General features: G+C 36.1%; 1 protein-coding gene across 1 annotated transcript in view; it reads right to left on the bottom strand.

The window, feature by feature from the left end:
- GABRA1 (gamma-aminobutyric acid type A receptor subunit alpha1) overlaps positions 1-19,793 on the bottom strand; it is a 39,169-nt gene that overhangs the window by 15,748 nt on the left and 3,628 nt on the right. The window contains exons 3-6 of the mRNA XM_041397516.1: positions 16,999-17,111; positions 7,375-7,442; positions 2,241-2,461; positions 577-659 (exon numbers count right to left, since the gene is read on the bottom strand). Of these exons, the coding sequence (XP_041253450.1) occupies positions 577-659; positions 2,241-2,461; positions 7,375-7,442; positions 16,999-17,111 (485 nt within the window). The remainder of the gene's footprint in view (positions 1-576; positions 660-2,240; positions 2,462-7,374; positions 7,443-16,998; positions 17,112-19,793) is intronic.

Genomic DNA, 19,793 nt, shown 5'->3' with positions numbered 1-19,793 from the left:
ATTCTGATTTCAATTTTATTTCAATGACTTTGTTCAGTATGTTCTCTCATCTAGGGCTATGTATGCTGCAAGTGTAGGACTCTATTTGGAGATTTCTGAGATTTTTCACTTCCAAAAATGTTCCATGAGTGTATATGAGTATCTGCTAATGCTAGGAAAAATGTTGATCTAAACATACCAAGACTGCAGTAGCAAAACTGTTTTCACCTAAACCAGTTCAGTTATCCATAGCATGCATTGCTTTTCTTTAGGACTGATATTGGGTTTTGACAAAACAAATCAAGAAGATTAACAACATTTAATATGTGACAAACTACCTTTCTAGATATTTAGAACACTGTCATTTTCATCTTTGGTTAATCTCCAGGCATCACATTGTAGGATATTTAAGATACATAAATGAGGTCCATTATATAATATTATATATATATATATATAATAAAGATACAACCCTGACAAAAACGTGAAAAATACACAGGATTAAAACCTTGAGGTTTTCTAGGTTGCAAAATACACTTTTAAAGTGGCCTAAAAATGCCTAAAAATGGGAGAAACCTCCATTTAAAATAAACTTACAGCTTCCAAATTTCAAGGGGCAAGCATGTGCATCCATAGGAAAGTCTTCTAAATGCATTGGACATTCTGCTCTCACAGTCAATCTATAATGGATTAATGAGCAAAAGGACACATTTATTCTAGTTTCATAGAAATAGCAAATAGACTTCTATTAAGACACATAGCATAAGTACAGCACAGTATCTGTTATGTGATTAATTAGTGGTTACAACAGGACTTGAATTGTCTGGCTCAGGGTGCAACTGCTCTGCCCCTCTGCCCTTCCTCACGGTCCATCAGAGGCATGCTCATGCTCCTCATTTGGTGTGAGGATTAAAATCTATTAGCCACTGCAATTGCTTCCTTGCTGCCATCATTAAATTGGCCCACTCTGGATGCTCAGACATTTGCTGCAATCATTTCATTGCTATCAGCTTGAGTGCAAACATGTTTCTCTATAAAAGAGGTTAAATGAACTAGAAACAGTCACATACCACACACCAGCAGAGAATGAACAGTAATACTTGAAGAGTAGGCTGAAGATTGCATTAAGGCACTTGCAAAGGTGAGAAAATAGGAATGGTTATGATCAAAAGAAGAGACACATGTGAACAATGTGCTGCCAAGATAGTGTTTCTGTGGATTAAATCCCTAACAGCTGAGCATTTAGAAAGACAAGAAAAATCGACATGGACTTGTTTAGCTACCAGCCAAGATGATTCTACTTCAGTCCAGCCAGTCTTGAAAGATGTTGCACAATAAATTGAACATCCCAAATGCCTGGAGAATTTTTTTCTCCAAACACTTGTACTGCTTTTAAAAACATCTTTAAATTTTTTTAAAGAAAACTCAGTGTTCACCTATGCATTACGTTATCCATCTTGGCTTGGAGTAGACAAAGTCCCTTTATACCTTGTTTTGATTCCATGGGAGACATAAAGGGGGGATGTGCAGCTTTATAGCGACAACATACCCTCTTTTTCATTTTTTAATTTGTAGGTTTTTAATCCAGAATGTTTGCATGACTGTATATCATCATTATTTCAAAAGGATTTATTTAACTCCTCTAACAACTGGACAGCTAAAGTTCAGTTATCCATGAAGAGAATAATATATTTCCAATGAATGCTGTCAGCACAAAAATAATTTTTTCTCCTAACTTTCTGAATGTTTTAATCAATGGAAAAATAAATGTCTATTTTTATGCTGTCATGCTTTATAATCCCAAGCACAAGAAATATTAAGAATGGTCAATGAATTCTGTGTGCATCTGTTAGTTCTCAGAATCTGCTTTCTATATGATCCAAAGATTAAAGACCCTTGCACACAATTTAGGAGCACAGATTATACTAAACTTTCTGGCTTTATTATACTTGCTGATGGAATCCTTGAAAGCAATGCCATATCAAGATTCTCTGCAAACTGATGGATTCCTAATACTGTAAGAATCTTTTTAAAATCAAGCATTAAGATGCATCCAGGGACTGTAGAGGTAGCACAGCAGGAGAGGAAAAATAAACACTGCAAACAGCTCTGTTTGCCCATCATCCTAGGCCTATTGTGAAAATAATAATTAAGCAGGAATCAACTTATACTCAAAAAGGAACCAGTTTCCTATCTGGAAAATATGCTTTCACAAGTTAAATTGTAAAACTAAATGAAGGATGTAATATTTTAGGGCTCACCTCATTGTGTATAGCAACGTCCCATCCTCTGTGATTCGTAATAGTTTATTTGGCATTGTCATGTTATGAGCCACTGACTTCTTTCCATTGTGGAAAAAGGTATCAGGTGTCCAAATTTTGCTGGCCATTAAATTATTTAATCGGAGAACAGTCATAGGTCCTTTGAATTTTAATCTCTCATCTTTCCAGCTTTGGCGAAAAAATACATCTATAGTGTATTCCTACATCAATTCAGAAAAAAAGGAAACACTTATGATGTCATATGTTGCAATAAGGGAACTTGAAAAGTGTGTTCTTACCATTCCCTAGAAGCAAGATGACTGTTAATTAAATTATTCATTATCAGAATGTTTATTTTCTGTATTACTTACAATGTACCTGAAGCTGGTTATTAAACACAATACCATTACTGTGCTCAATAAACAATAAACATCAGGAAGTATTTCAAGAGTTGCCCATGAGTTAGATATAATAAAATTGAAACAAAATAATTAATTATACAATATATATAATTTTATAATATACCATTACTGTGCTCAATAAACAATAAACATCAGGAAGTATTTCAAGAGTTGCCCATGAGTTAGTTATAATAAAATTGAAACAAAATAATTCATTATACAATATATATAATTTTATATAATATATATTATACTATAATATATACTATGATATATAATAATTATAAAATATATAGTATTATATTATATATTATTATAGTATATATTATACATAATATATAATATATATAATTCAAAAATTCATTATACAATATATATAATTTTATATAATGTATATTATACTATAATATATATTATACTCTGTTATATACTAATTAGAAATATATATTATTATATTATATATTATTTTATATTATACATTATATATATTATATATATATATATAATTCAAAAATAATTCCCACTAGAACTGTAATTTGAAGCTGCTGATAGGTGGTCAGTATGTGTGGCACAGGAAATGTGTGTCAGAGTAAAATAAGCCTTGTGAGGCAGGGTCTTACTACAGCCTTCTGTTCTAAATGTCTCTAAAGGTTTATGTTAGCACAAACCTGTAATCAACCTGCAGAAAGGTCACAGTTGACTGAAATTGTATGGTCTGACTGGTGAGATGTGCAATGGTTCATTGGGTGAATGGTTGGGCTACAAAGAGCACGAGCTGAGGGCACCTTTGGGCCAAGAGGGACAGTGTGACTGCACAGGGGCTGGGCCAGAGGGAGAGGAGCAGCGGCTGACTCAGTGGCATGGGGACAACCAGAATAACCAACACTCACCATGAAATGAAAGAAATATTTGTGACAAAGCAACAGGAACCAAGAGGAAGAAGGTGAAAATAAGAATGATACGTTGGAATGATACATAAAATATAGATGGGGTGGAAATGTGAAAAACTGTGAATGCAGCATAGTACAGCGTTCCCCAGGGGAAAATTCCATCCTCATGTGGAAGTTCAATGTGAGATTATCCTGCCCCTTTCATCTTTGATATTTTGATAAACATCAAAAGCAGTTACCCAAACGTGTTCTGAGTTACTCTGAATGGGACTCTTTTGGCTGAGAAATGGGATCTTTGCTCAGATCCCCTGTAAATGGAGATACCAAATCCTAGAACAGAGAGAACTCCTGTGTGTGAAGGCACACAGAGCTATAAGGAATAGAGCTGACCTGGCAAGCATGACAGTGAACAGAAACATTCTAGAAGGAGCATGCAAAATGTCTCCACAGGAAATTCCTTTAGATTTGTGTTTTTCATTTTAACAACCACCAACACTCCATACAACATAAGCACTTTTGAGCTGTTTATTCCTTGCACAACTATTAGCAAGGAAGACTGGTGATTCTTACTGATGTGTGTTTTTCCTGCTTTTAGGGTATGAAATGCCTGAATACATTTTTTGACATAGAAATGTAGTTACATGGGTTGTTCTAATTTTGGGTTCGTTTGGTAGATTTTTAATCTAATTTTAATTTAATTTTATTTATATCCCAGACCTGTGAATCATTTGTGTGCATACTTAGTTGTATTTCTATTTTTTTAATCACTTGCTCAGTGAACTGCTGAAGCCTGAGTTTATTCAGCTTCTGTGAAAGCAGTTTGCACTTTTAACCTATTATTTGCTTCAGAATTTTGCTGGGTCATGGCCTTAGGTTGAATTGTGACCAAATCCTGTCCCAGCTGTGCAGTAGAGTAGAAGAGAAGGAGGTGTAGGAGACAGTATCCATCATTAAAATTTTGGATTTCCTCCATGTTTTACTAGCACTAAGAAAATTTCCTCCTACACACGTGGGAAAGGTAAAAGACATGCCCAGAAGGTGACATCATTTCAGCATGAAAGCCATTCCTTTTTTCTCTTTCAGCTGCAAAGGGGGTGAGTGGGAGGTGGTACAGGTTGAGAAAGGAGAGTCTGGTTTTTCACTTCATACAAACACAAGGTTCATTTGCTGGAAAAGGACGAGGAGTCAGAAAGATTTGATAAGGGTCCTGACAGCATAAGATAAAATTCAATTAAAAAGTAGCTGACAGGTCATGCCTGGCACAGGCTGAATCTTTCCCTATCCCAGGTCATCGCACCATATAGAGTGAATTAATTTTGGATGAGATATCTCAGCTTCTCAGCTTACACTACCCACTTAAGCATGTACATTAATTCTCCTCAAATGAATCCTGACAGACAGCTGATCTTTAGGGCCGAGCCATCAGATGCTCTGATTAGGGCTTTTTTCTACAGCAGAGCAGCACACAGAACAAGGGAGCTGAAGGATTTTCTCTAGACTATGTACAATAGCAGTGGCCCATATGCACATATATAAGTGAGGTGGAATTTGGAATAAATTCTCCACAGCAGACTGTTCATTCCACACTATGCAGGTTAACAAAAGAAGATTTCTATTTGCACTTTGAATAAATTTTATGGTTTTGAATATTTATAATACTTTGACTTAAATGTTCTCTAGTTTACTCTTCTAATACTTCTCCCTGGAGATGGTTTATTCACAGGGTAGACCACTCTATGGTCTACATGAGGTTCTGTACAAGAAGACAGCAAGACAGATCATTCTCAAAAAGCTTACTGTACAGAAAAACTGGGAATGAAGGTTTACTAGAAAAAAAATCCTGTCTTTCTAAAAAAGTTCATTTTGAAATGCTTCTTATTCCAAATAATATACATCAAAAATTTTCACAAAAATGACAGTCTGTATGAGAATAGCCAGGTATCTCTTGTTCAGTTCAATCCACCACGTGAGCATGCTTGAAAACCTGCAAAGTTCTTCCAAAAAAAATTATTTAAAAAAAAAAAAAGCTTTTCTCCCATTTAACTTTATTTATGAGAACAAGCCAAGACAATCTCTTTATAGAAAAAGAGCTTATGTCCATGCTGCTCTTAGAAGAGTGTATTGAGGGTGGGTAGGAGCACCCTGACTTAGCCGTGCAAGTGCCTCCCTGGCTGCTGCAAACAGAGGCTGAGGTGTGCTGGCAGCTCAGCGTGGCTGTGCTTTCCTGACACTCAGGGTGAGCTGGAGCAGCCCCTGGCCAGCCCCAGCCCAGGCTCAGGCACAGCACATCCTCCCCTTGCCTGCCAAAAACCTCCCACACCCTCAGCCCAGGCTGCACATGGGGGATGAGGGGAGCCCCAGCTGAGCGTGTCTGCTACCAACCTGTCTGTGCTCAGAGAAATGTGAATTCACAAAATGGTGTAGTGAAATTCATATAAACTCTGGGTTCTGGTAAACCCTTCAATTTATCTTTCTGTCTCTGGTTTCACACCTAGTTCCTCAAGCAAAGGTTTAACATGAGTGGGCTGCACACACATTACTTTTTATGGGAGGTGAGTAGGAGTTTTACACTAAATACTTTTCTGTGAATTCTTTAGTTTTCAAAATATATGAACACCTGCCTCTGTGTTTCTTGGTCACACATTTTATTAAGAGAATGATGAATTCTTTCTCCTGTTTAAATGACTGAAAAACAGGAGTCAACATGGTATGGGTATCATGGCATTTATAAATTTAACTGTACTTTTATAAGTACTGCTTTCCATGAAATTAAAAAATTATGTCTTTTCATAAAGTTCACTTAGAAAAATAAACAGTTTTGTAAAAGTTACTTTTTCTGGTTTTCTATTCCTTAACATTGTTTTGAGTAGTCAGAAACCTGTAATATCCTGGTGTTTAAGGCTTAGCTACATTTTTAGTTCAAATTAAGCAGCTGACAATTTTGTAGTCAGAAATGGAACTTGTTCCCTTTCCTCTACTTCTTTTTTCCTTTTTTTTTCATTGAATCTTTCTTTTGCTAAGTGTGTTTAGCTAAATGTAGCCAGCTACAAGTTTGAACTGCTTTCATTTCTCCATTTAGATTAAGGAGGATGTTTCTAGCATTTATCCTCATACAGCATCCAGCAGACACTGGTGGCTGCAGACCAGGCTTTACTCCTCTCAACAGCTACTTGTGCAAACCTCATTTATATGGAAAATTTTAAGCACTTTATCCATATTGCTACACAACTCTTGGTATCTCTTAAGACCAGGGTTCACAACATCTTCATTCAGTTTTCTGAACATCTCCATCCCCTGCAGTTATCTGGCAATTTGATTTTAATATTCATTCCATAAAGAAGTGACACTAATTCTCTCATTAATCTTCTCTTTTTAGCAGCCAAGATCTAGGAAAGTCACTTTCCATTGATCAGTAGCTTTTAATATAAAAATACAGGTTAGACTGTACAGATGTCACACCATAGGCATAAGTGTTAATTGCATTTTAAGATGATGATCTTTCTTGGCAAATTGGATCAGTGATGTGCCAGCAAGGACCTAAGCAATCACTCTCAGAAGAATACGGATCCAAACCCTAATGCATTTCATAATATATTATGTAGCAAATATAAAGTCTGTTAAAACACGTTATTAAAGTCACTGAGGCTTCTAATTTCAGGGCACTTAAATGCAGTCACAGCAGCAGGAACAGTAGCACATAAAACCTGACGGCATTTTCAAATCAAGGGCTTAAAGAAAGCCCAGCCTTAAAAGGGGTAAATAAGTTATTGCATAGATCTTTTATCCTCCAAACTAAAAAGGCAAGAGAAGATGAGTGCTGTAGAAATTCAGGCCATCACTTACCATATCGTGGTCTGAAACAGGCCCAAAACTGGTGACGAAGATGTCAGTCTTCACTTCAGTTACACGCTCTGGTGAAGCAGGAAATTAGGACAGTGAGTGTCTATAAACAGCCTTCATTAGATCTAACCAGTACCAATTTTCACAATAAATAGAGAAATTATTGGCTTTGATTAGCCATTCTGAAATTGGTCTGCAATACAATCCTGAGAATTTACTGTAGAAGTAATTTCACAGTCAATATTGTCAATGGGGTTTTTTTTTACAGTTTTGCCAGAGAACTCTTTGAGGTACAGCAGCTGCAGTGGAAGCAGTTCTGCTGTTGTGGAAATATTTTCATTCTTTGACTGATAAATCTTGTCTGACACTGCAACCAGTGCTGAATACTGTACACAGTACTGTAATATCTCATGGGGTACTCAGTTTCTGGGCAAGCTAAAATAAGATCTCTAATAATTAACCTTGGGCTTGCAAGTTATGCATTTTGTATTGAGACCAAGAACACAGAAGAAAGAGAGAGAATACACTACAGTGTATACAAACATGAATATACTTTATTGGTATGAGTTAGAAATTACGCTTTACTTCAACAGACAAAAAGGAGTTAAAACTTTTCCAAATAAATATCAGCTAAGCTTCGCTACTGAAATCATCTGGGTAAATGTTTTCAGAAAGTAAGTTCTTCAGTCACATAAGCCTAAATGATAGATTAGTACAAATAGTACTTCAGAAATCTGTAACATGTACATAACACAGATTATATGCATATGCTGCATCATAAAGCTGAACCCCTCCATGATTTCCAGGATGTCCATTTGCTCCATGGCACAACGACATTGGGCATTTCAGAAGAAACTAGTGATTTCAGTGGTACAAGTGCTTTGAGATGCTTTAATTGGTGTTGATCTCAAGAAAGAGATCAAACATCTGACTTCTCTAGACGGACTGGCAGAAAACATTTCGAGAAACACCCAGGCTTAACTGCCCCCCTTCCTTTCCTCTCCCTCTACATAAACACACAGGACCAGTCACTTCAGAGGACACTGGTGTTCTCTAGGGCACACATAGCAAAATATTCACCCAGGATGCCATATATCACAAGAACCCTGTTGAATTAAATATAGCTGCAGGGAGTAACACCACCTGGAGGCAGGAATCCAAGCAGTGTTGAGTGCAGCTAACCCCATCAGCTTCCCAAAGTCTGTGATGTGAGTCTGAACACATTTACTATTGTGCTCCACAAGCCAGCATAGGGGCTTTGGTAGACCTTTCAAACATGGAACAAGTGATAACATTTCTGAAATAACTTTCAAAAACAAAGAAATTGAGCAATCTGGAATATTAAAAGTAATCCTAAAGAAAGCACTATAGTACATGTCTAGTAAGCAGACACGCAGCAGGCAAAAATTTTCCTAAACTAAGTAATATATGTGTAGCTATTTGTAAAATGTTATTTAAATATTGTAAAATAATTAATGAACCCCCACTAATTTAATACAACCATCTGATTTCAAAAGACTTTGCACTGTTTATATACAATTTGTTCCATCTGACAAGAAAATTCAGACTGAAGGGAAGTAAAAAAAAGATTCAGGATTAAGCAACCAGTTACAATATACATTTCTGTATCTGTGCAAAAGTTCTAATGAGAATCAGTGCTCCAAAATGCAGGTCTTTCACTTTCATTTTAAAAAAAAGTGTGCAATATCTAAAGATATAAAAATGAAAACAGTTTCCTATAAATATCTAGTATAGATACAACAAAATATGTCCTTTTGTGAGAGAGCAAAAATCAAAAAGTAATATTAGATTTGATTCTACTAGTTGGTCTAGGAATGCAGTTGATGAACCATATTCTGTTAATAAATTAATGCAAAAATTGGGTGGTATCAAAAGTAATCTTCAGGACTCATTAAAATGGTGACATTTCCAATGTATTTTTCAAAATTAAGAAAAGTAAAATACTGTGGTGTGGCTGAACTGCTAAATATTATTTTTATTCTTTATATCTGTGACTGAGATGTGTACAAAATACAGTGACTACTGAGAAAAGCACTGGATAGGTGAAATTTCCTCCTTAGGTGGCCATAGTTGAATCAATATGTGACCTCATAGTTATTTACAAACTTTTCAATTTACTTAAATTTCAGTATTTTCTTGATATCTAATTGTCTCTGGACTTAAAGAAGATTGTGGTGAGAATTTGACTTTCTGGAACTGAAAGAGGCATTGGTTGCTCAGAAATTACTTGGCTTGGGAGGAAAGGATTCTGTCCTTCAGCCCATCACTGTCACAGAAGTTCAAGAGGCTGTGGTCATGTAGGAAACAGAGGGCAGGAAAAGGACAGGGAGGTTCCACAGGCTCCAGTAAAACACTGCAGAATTCACTCCAGCTACCCAATCACCTTTCCTAAAGACTGAGAAACTGATATCATCCTGAAATCTATCAGCATTTTACATACTGAAAAGTGAATCTCAAATGGCTTTTAAAGATCTTTCATCCTTGCTCCTCACCCCTCTTGTCCTCCTTCCTCTGAGGCACTTTGGGAGAGAGAAGATTCTAGAAGCTCTTCAAACACAGAAGGATGGCGAGTCCCTTAAGGGTCCCAGCTCTGAGCAAGGTTCTATTTAATATAACTCAGCTGGCTTGTCTGCACAAACACAGAATATGCTCTTTGAATCAGCAGCATATGTCGTGGTGTGCTATCCTCAGTTCTGGCTTTGGGAGACGTGTAGTCAGGGAAGAGAGGCTGAGGCTTAAGGAAACCACTTGAGGACACAAAATGGAAACTTAAGACTTTTGCACTAAGAAGGAAGATTTCCAAGGGAGGAAAAAAATAAGTGATATTTTTTAATTTATGTATAATGTTGAATATCATTTGAGTGGCACATAAATCATATGAAAATTAGAAAATTCAGATTGTGAACTCAGAAGAGATTATGTTATCTTCACACTGATTACACTTTGGCAGTGCACCTAATCCCCTCAAATACAGATAAACCAATATATAGACTGCCAATTTTTTTTTTCTTTGGTGTGTGCCTCACTTTCAAGACCAATGAAAAAGTGTGTATCAAAACAGAAAGATTACTCGCTCCAAAGCCATATGGAAGTTTTGAATTTTTTGTTTACTGTTTCACTAATTAGATGATTCAGCTGTGCTTAGTTAAGTGCTTCAGAAGTTGTGAGTCACCCCTGCACAGGACATGTGTTTACTAATACAGTTGAGCTATATATATTTAGAATCAAGGTTACCCATGTTCAATTTGCATCTTGATTACCATGGGAAGGCTTAAATTTTGTTTCAAATGCTCAGAATGCTTTTTTCAGGAACCACAAATCCTGAGCAGTATTCAAAACCTTCACAATATCTCTGAGAACTGGAGAAAAGTCTTAGTCATTGACCAAACCAGGCTCGGGTCAGAGCTGACTGGATTGCTGAAGAGAAATCCAGCAGCTCTAAAGATGCATAACTGTGTCTCTTGACTATGACATCTATCTCATGAACCAGGAGTAAGTAATGTAAGGATATCTGTAGAACATGTAACAATTTCACTAAAAAACCCTAAGGAAATTAATAATGACTTACTGGTTTGACTATAAGGCAATCACAGGGTCCAAGTAGGTACTGGGCAGCAAAAAAGCAGCTGAGCACCACACCCAGACACTGTGGAACACAGCTTTGGGCAACTGATCCAGGTACAGCTACGAAAGCACCAGTCAACCTCAACTACTGTAATTTTACTGTTTACAAATACTGTATTTTGCTAATGATGCTAGACTAGCGTAAACTCCAAATTAGTAACAATAAATATTTTGATTTAAACTCCCAGGGATCTCATTATTGCTAGAATTGTGACTGGATTATAAATTGAGAACAAAATAAGAATACAGATTTATTTAAACAGCAGGAAATAAGCCTATTTATCAGAAGAGACCATACAGGAAATATTTCCCTTTATGATCTGCCAGTATTTGAGCACAAGGTTTATTTGAATTGCACATTTTGGTGGTTTAAGTTAATTCTATTTTTTGGTAATGCACTTGTTCTTTCTGCATGTCTCATGTCTGTCTGTGCTATAATTATTAATATGGAGGAGACATTTCCTCTGGCTTTAAATGAAAGGAACTGTGATACCTGCGCAGTGTACACTTAGACTAATCAGCCCAGCTGTGTCCTGTGAGGTATTTTGGTTGAAGAACAACAACAAATGCACTCATAGGAATTTTGTGCTGCTGCATTAGTAAGAGTAGAGACCAACAGGGAGAAGAGTGAGCTGTCCTGTGACCAGCCACTGCAGTCTGTGTGAGATTACCTGGACCTGCATGTGCCAATTAACAGCTCAAAGCTGCTCGCATCCTACCTGTCTACCCACTCTGGTATTAAATCTATTTTTCTAGGATTTTCTAAGGCTTTTTACAATTGTCTTTACATTAATCTGGTGCCTACAGAGTGGAAAAAAAGATCAAAATCAGCCCCTTCAGTTTTACAAAGTGTAACACCTGGTCCTTCCTTACTTACAAAATAATGTGTAGGGGTGAGGTCTTTTCATTTAGGGTGGAATAATTTAAGTTTAACTTTTTATGATACATACAAACACAACCCTTATTTTCCCTAAACTTTATATTAGCACAGATATGTTAAATCCAACAATTTCCATTGGGACTTCAATAACCAAGAGGAAATTTATATGCTTATATATAAATGTTCTCATACAACTGAAACTTAAAATCTAATTCACATAATATTGTGAGGTTCATTTCCCCAACCCTTCCACTCCCTGGAAGTAATGAATTGCCTGAGATTGACTGATGTTCCACTTAAGGACAGTCCCACTCAATCTTGATAAACATCACACAGGAGACATCAACAAATACCTTTTACTGACAGTATAAAATAAGTATAATTCTGTTCAATACTCAAGATGATAATCTACTTGGGGTGATCTACTGAGCATTCAACACAACAGTAAAACCAAATTTAATTCAGGAAGATTCTGATCTGTCAAATCAAACCCGCTGTTGTTTGTTCTGCATTAACCTTTCTACTACAAAATCCCTTTCAAAGGGATAACCTACATTTACCTTTATTCTGATTTAAAAGGTCCCAGTGCATGTGGTATCCTTTAGTTTTAGGCAGATGAGATGAAAATGGTGAAAGCCTTAGAAAATCTGTAGCTGCCCCTGATTTCATGTTAATGAATCTCATCACCAAATAAACCTGCCCTAAGCAAGTCTTCCCTGTCTCCACTGTGGTGCTGCAAACTTGCTGTGGGATCATCCCTATGCCCCTCATGAAGACAACCCCGAACAAAAGGGCATGGCATTTCATTCCTCAATTTACCTGAGGAACTTATTTTTTCCACCCTTTTTCATTGTTCTTCAATTTTTTAAACTCTGACTCTAGATACAGTGCATTACTAGGTGAGATCACTACACACTGAAGTGAATTTTACTTCTTATTTCTGTTTGATTCTTTGGTTGTTTCAGGACTGGCTATTTGAATAGAGATCAGCATCTTTATTATTTAGGCCATTTTTGATCACCACTAGTTCTACAGTCCAGGTAGTTTCCACAGACAATTATGCCATTACCTCAATGACTTCCCTTGGATTTTTTTCCCCTAATGTCTGGCATGAGTTCCTCTTCTCAGCTTCAATGTTACTCTCTGCAAATCCTCCTCCTTGCTTTTTGTAAATAATTATCCTCTCATAGAGTCAATAGGTGTCCTCTAGTATCATTTGCAACATTTTTACATTCATTTTGGAAGTTCTATTTTCCATGCATAAATAACTAAATGTAACTATTTTTTCATGTTTATGGATGGGTACAACAGATGCTATTTCCTAGCAGTGCCTGCCTAAATGACTAAGCCCACATATGAAGGAGGCAAAACAAGTAAATAACATAATTTATATCAATAATTATTGATAAGAAGTGCAAATGTGCTAATGCACAACATGGTGATGCATGCTCTTTTAAAAAATAATCAGATTAATTTTATCAATGATGCCATTTTTTGAATAATAAGCATAGTCAATCACTTTAATTTTTTCCCTGTGGGTCATCGACTCCACTGTATAATATTCTGGTTATGAGAAATAATTCTTTCTTTCTTTCCCTCTTGTTTAATGGCAAACTGCTCAGAGGTTCTCATTTAACTTCAGATATGGCCTTCTTGGGTTATCTGATGATGATTTCCATTCCCATATTCTTTATGGAGCAGATATGACTTCTAGTTTTCCTTTTGAAGTAATACCTCAAAAGAAGATGCAAAAAAAGGCAAGGGCAGAGTTAATTGTAATTTAGTACTTACTCTATGCATGCTCAAAGAGTGACTCAAAATTCAACGCCTCTAAATTTTTCGTTATCTTAATGCTCCACCTTTTACCCTGGCTTTCCCATGAATACACGGAATAGCTCCACAATGAATCTTTGTAATGAGATTTCTCCAGAAGGTTGTTCTTGGCTTCATGGTGCCTCACTGGCTGCACCAGAACACTTCTACCAAACAGTAAAACTGTTCACCACACCAACAGGATGTTTGCAAACTTGGGATTGAAAAATATCATGGTGTTTATTTCAAAAAGGATGGATTTACTTCTCTGAATAAGTAGAGCCAAGATCAAGATCAAAACCCTTTCACAATTTTTAAAGATAGCTTTTCATCACTGAATTCTTCATACATACACGTAATGGCAAAGAAGGAAATACAAATAACCTTACTGAAGGAACTATCATCTACTTTTTATTCCATAGGTGAGAAAGAGAGAAATTGGTCTCTTTTCTGTTTCTGTTCATGCACACAATTTGGTTTCTGTAGGTGTACAGATCTGAAAACCTGCACTACAGGAGGAGAGGTTGTACTGGGATAACCAGAGTTTTCTGCAACGTGCCCTTTTCTGTAAGATAAAGTAACTGCACCAGGCATTGTTTTACCTCAGCTGCTGCTTCTCAGAAGGTATAGAAAGAATATTACAGACAGCTTTGGATGATTGGAAGAGTGCTATAATGCACTCAGTTATACACAGATGTACACTGTGCCTAACAGCATGAAATTTATCAACGTAACATGTAAGGAGGGTCTCTGGCCTCTTAAATTCTCCAATAGCTGACACACAGCTAAAATAGAAGGAATTAGTTTTAGAGCTAATTCTATATATCTAAAAATATTGTAACATTGGTAGATTTCTTAACTTTTGCTTCAGAGTGGATAAAAATTTTGTACTGAACAAAATATTTAACAAGAAGCCATCATTGATGTTGGGAAGAAAAATGAAACTACTGTTTTTCCACTCATTTTAAAATTTGCAGTATCAAATCATGTTATGATGGAAGGCTACTGAACTTCTAACTCCAAAACACATGCTATATTTTATATATTGATTTAGATTTGTCACTGGATATTTTTATGCATGGAACATTTCAGAATACATTTCCCCACTATACCGAGAATCTAACTTAGCTGTCAAAATTGAGTCATCCTGAGGTGCCTCACTCAGATTTAGATACCTTAGGAAGAAGATTTTGAAGATGTGAATTTCCAAATTCCTGAGCACACCCTTTATTATAAGTTGCTACGAGGACTGAAAACATCAGCCTAGGTATTTGTCCCTAGTTTTTGAAATCTATATCTTTTCAATAATGCCTTATTCAATAGTCAAAAGAGTACATCTCCTTCATACTATACTTGATTTCAAATATTAAATTACTGCTCACAATTTAATCAGATGTGCGATATTTTTTAAAGCCACGGTACTCTTATTTCTAGTGTTCAAAGCTGACAAACATAAGGAGAAATTTGCTGAACTGACACCATGAAAATATAATATCCTGTGCAGGAGGAAAATTGGAAATTCAAGGTTCTTGGTTACAAGCAAGAACAGGCAACACAACTCAAAACAGGAAGAATGCAAAGATTATTTAAATTTCTCGAACCCTTAGTTAGAGAATCTACTCCAATCCTTCCCTCCACCCCATATTTCCCATCACGCATTGTTGCTTTCAAAAGCCATACAGATTGCCATTTAACTTTGTGAAGAGATTAATTTCCTTTATGTTAGGAGCAAGTTTCAACTGGACCAGATGATTCTTTCATGAGACACCTTTAAAGTCTGCATTCAGAAACATATATATGAAGACACAGACGTAGGAGTTGATACTGATATGCTTAGTTCTCTACACTACAAACCAGAGAGTGAGAGAAAATCCTTTCCCTCCTTTCTCCCTCTGTTTTCCCTTCTAGTATCTTTTTTTAAAAAATCATAATAGCTTTAAAACCCATACAAGAAATCATCATATGCTCAGATTTTTCTTGTAGACATGTACCAGACTCAGTTTACAGAGTCTCATTTATTTATTGCCTACTGTGATAGAGTAGCTGACTGAACTCTACAGTTCCATTAAACAAAGAATAAAGGAACATTTATCTACCCTAGGTCAAGGGTTCACAAGAAAGCAGGCAATAATACCGGTAGATAAAAGTAAAAAATTACTCTTATTTTGTTATCTGTTACCTGACATTGCACACAAAGATTTATAGACCAAGACATTTTTAAATGTGTTAATTAATACTTTTCAATCAGAATTTTATCTTTAGCCATTCCTCAAAATCAGTGAAGTCAATTTATTGAAGAGCCTGGCTCACAATTCAAGAGCAGTTGCAGGATGGTAGCCTCCAACCACAGAATAACCTTACACTTAATTACCTTCCATTTCATCCACAGGAGATAGAAGAATTCTTAATGTAATAGCCCCTTATATTGCAGTTCCTCTGAGAGTGAGTATAGGAAATCAGTCTGAACTGTATTTTGTGGGGTGGGTTACTCTGTTTTATTTTATCTGAAGAGTCCAAAAGAAAAAAAGAAAAAGAATGTCTGAAAGAAGTAAAGCCAACCCTTCCATGCACTGGAAATAACAGATTTGTGCTTGTCCATTTAGAATCTCTATGTTTGTGAACAGTAAGCTTTTAAGACCCCATTTTGGGACGATGTCACAGTAGAACAAATCAAAGGGTGAACACAGAGATGTTGATGAAGATGAGGTTTTGTAACAATGTTTTTATAAAGACATAATTGCTATGTGGTTTTATGCCTTTCTCTGGATTCAGCACCGAGAGCAGAAGACATTTTTATCAAACTGTGAAGAAAAAATGTTGAAGAAACAAATCCTTACATATCTAAGTAGAAAAAATGATCTCAAAAATTGCTCTGAGACAGTCTACTAGGATAGATTGATACTTTCACTTTAAAAAAACAAATCCTCATGAAAATAGTCATAAATATATGAGGCCTATTTAGGCCTCATTCATCAGCTTATCATTTGTCAGGTCACAGGTTGTATTATTTTACCTTCTATTCTTTATACATTCAAAGTTTCATTACCCATTCAGAGGTCTTCTTGAATTGTGAACCATTTTCTTCTTCTTTTGGGTATAAGTGTGAGAAAACCAAGTATGCAAAAGACAGGGAAGGCATGGCTTTTGGGGAAAAAAAAGCTACATATAAGCATAACTTTAAGTGCATATATATATACAGAATCAAAATGAGTATATTATGGAAAAAAATGATAATGTTTTAACTGACTTTTTATCTAGCATGTAACATTGAAAATCATAATACAACACACCTCCCAGTCCTGGTCTCAAGCGGTTGTCATAGCCATCCAGAAGACGATCCAATATTCTGGTGAACACTGTGGTGTTGTCTTTAAGTTCATCTTGTGATGAGGTTTGTCCATAGCTGAAATACACAACAGTTAACACTAAAAACAGTAATCCACCAATAACCTCAGAAAACAGTAATTCTAAAATCCGTTTAATCTCGCTCATACTGGTTTATGGTCACATAACCTCCTCTGTATAACAAGATTGTAGTCGTCTGTTAAGTTTTTGCATGTTTATATTTTCTCCTTCCATTGTAAGATTTTAAAATCTTAAAAATTCAGTGCCTCTCCATAAATGTTGAGCACGCGGAATGCCAGTTTCTTAATGTTTCGCTCATTACTCCTTAATGTTTATAATGTGCTAATATGTGTTTTCCTCAGGAAAATACTCATTTGTCAACAAAGAGTAATGTGCTTAACTCATAATAGCTATATTTATTTAATTCATAATAGCTATAAACGGTTTGCATACAAAGCAATAATACAATAATTTCGAACACTGACACATACTGACAAAAATAGATATTTCTTCTTTTTAAATACAGAAGTAGATTGAGTGTACATTTTCATAGATTAAGATGTAATTTTGCTTTATTTTCCATTTTCCTGTAGCAGTTAGATTTGGAGAAATATCTCCATCTTTGCCTTTCAAATACGTAACAAAACCATCTGTTGATATGAAAATCTCTTGTGTCTATAAAGCTTCCCTTATAGATCCCTGTGTATATCTCTAACTCAGTCAAAGGTCCTGAAATTTTACTTGAAGAAGGATAAAAATAAAGCTCTTTGAACTCAGCTACCAAAATCTTACTTCCATCAATACAAATCAGAATGAAATCCTTAGGCTTAATGGTTTCTGTCTGCTGTAGATGACACCAGAATCAACCTTTTTCTTAAATCTGAGACCTTTACCTAATACCCTGTCACAGATGATTCCCTTAATCATAGATTACACTTGTCTTAAATCCTAACCCAGCAGCGGTTTTTCATTCAGTGCTGGGAAGACTTCCATTACAAACATGTGGAGTCATCAGGGATAAAAGCAAAAGTGCTGCTTTCCAAAACATCATTTTGTTGCACACATTACTGAACTGGGGAAACAGTGCAGCACCAAACACTTCCTTAGGATCAGGTCTAGCGACAGAAGTGACTCCTCCACTGGTCAGTCTGCTTTCTGTTTGGGGTACGTGGCTCTTGGTGCCCTGCCAGCCCTTCCGGCTCTAGCCACCAAAAACCCTCAGGAGGAATATAATGTAACACAAAAGGATCAGGTTCTGTTAAAATACACATTAAATGTTTTTTCTGTGAGCTGTATCAGTAAGACACCAGCCCTTCCAGCTCTAGCCACCAAAAACCCTCAGGAGGAATATAATGTAACACAAAAGGATCAGGTTCTGTTAAAATACACATTAAATGTTTTTTTCTGTGAGCTGCATCAGTCAGACATCCTTTGTGTATCCCACGCTTGCGTTCCACTTGGATCAAATACAGAGGGGAGGAAGGATACCCTGTACACAGGTACCCTGGAAATGCTTCCAAGTCTATTTTGCAGCACAGGTTTGAGTATTTAACACTACAAATTTAAATCAGTTTCAGGACTGACATCCACAGAAGTTTTAATAATTTTTTGTTAATTTCCATAAGGTGGGATACCTTAATGCATATAAATCATTATTTCTAATGAAAAGGCAAAATACCTAACAGTTTTTTAAAAAATAGTATGAATTTCTTCTAACAATATCATACAACTTCATTTAATAAAAAAAGGGTTGATTTATATTTATTGATCATGTCTACAATTGAATTTTAAGTCACAGACAATATTTTTTATGCTTCCTCTATGTTATCAAATAACAAGTTTTCCTGCTGTCTTTAGCAAGCATTTTATCTTTTAAAGGATCTTTCCTCATACACCTTACCCAGAATTTCAACGCAGGACCTTTAGTGGATTAAATTTTATATTAACACTCATTGTCAGGAAAAAAGCTGCTCTTCATACATATCTCAAGGATAGCAGAAGGTCATCAGTATTAAGGTGGAAAAAGGATACAAAACCTCTTCAGAAACGTTAATGATAAATAAATGAGTATGTTTGTGAGGAGGCATCAGGAAGATGAGCTGGAGGCAGTGCAGTTGTGCCCCACTCCCATGTGGAAGTCCCATTTGCCAGTGCCCTCACCTGTTCTTCCCACCATCTTAGCCAAGGTAAAAGCACCATGAGGTTTAACTGACGTGGGCACACAGGAACATTCTGAGCATTTGTGCGCAGATGGAGTGAACTGTAACTGCAGAGGGATTGTGACTTTTCATTCAAAACACATATATTAAGATAGTCCTATTGCAGGGCTTTTTCATGACAGCAAGAGTGGCATGGGAAGGCTGTCTTTTTGTATTAGACACTTTATCTAATTTATCAGTTGTTTTTTGTCACAAAGCATTACCAGCACTCCAGAGGGAAAGCAAGATAACTGACAATGACGAAATGGCTTTAAACCCAAATCTACTTCGTGTAAGGTGTGTACATTTTGAAGAAAAAATTACTGCATGCAATTGTGTTTTCACGTTAAAGCCCAGTCTCATAAAAAACTGTGCACGGACTCCATCTACAGGTCATTATATTCCTGACACACCACTGGATGTTTAAACTCTGGTCCAATGTGCTTTAATTCTCACATTAACAATGCACATGCACCCATTACAGCTACAATAAATGTATGTTCATAGATATATGTGCAAATATCTATAGAATAAGGATGTTT

This window comes from Onychostruthus taczanowskii, unplaced genomic scaffold (assembly GCF_017590055.1).
Source record: "Onychostruthus taczanowskii isolate IOZ18803 unplaced genomic scaffold, ASM1759005v1 scaffold14, whole genome shotgun sequence".
Lineage (NCBI taxonomy): Eukaryota > Metazoa > Chordata > Aves > Passeriformes > Passeridae > Onychostruthus > Onychostruthus taczanowskii.
This window is presented reverse-complemented; position numbering and strand designations above follow the sequence as displayed.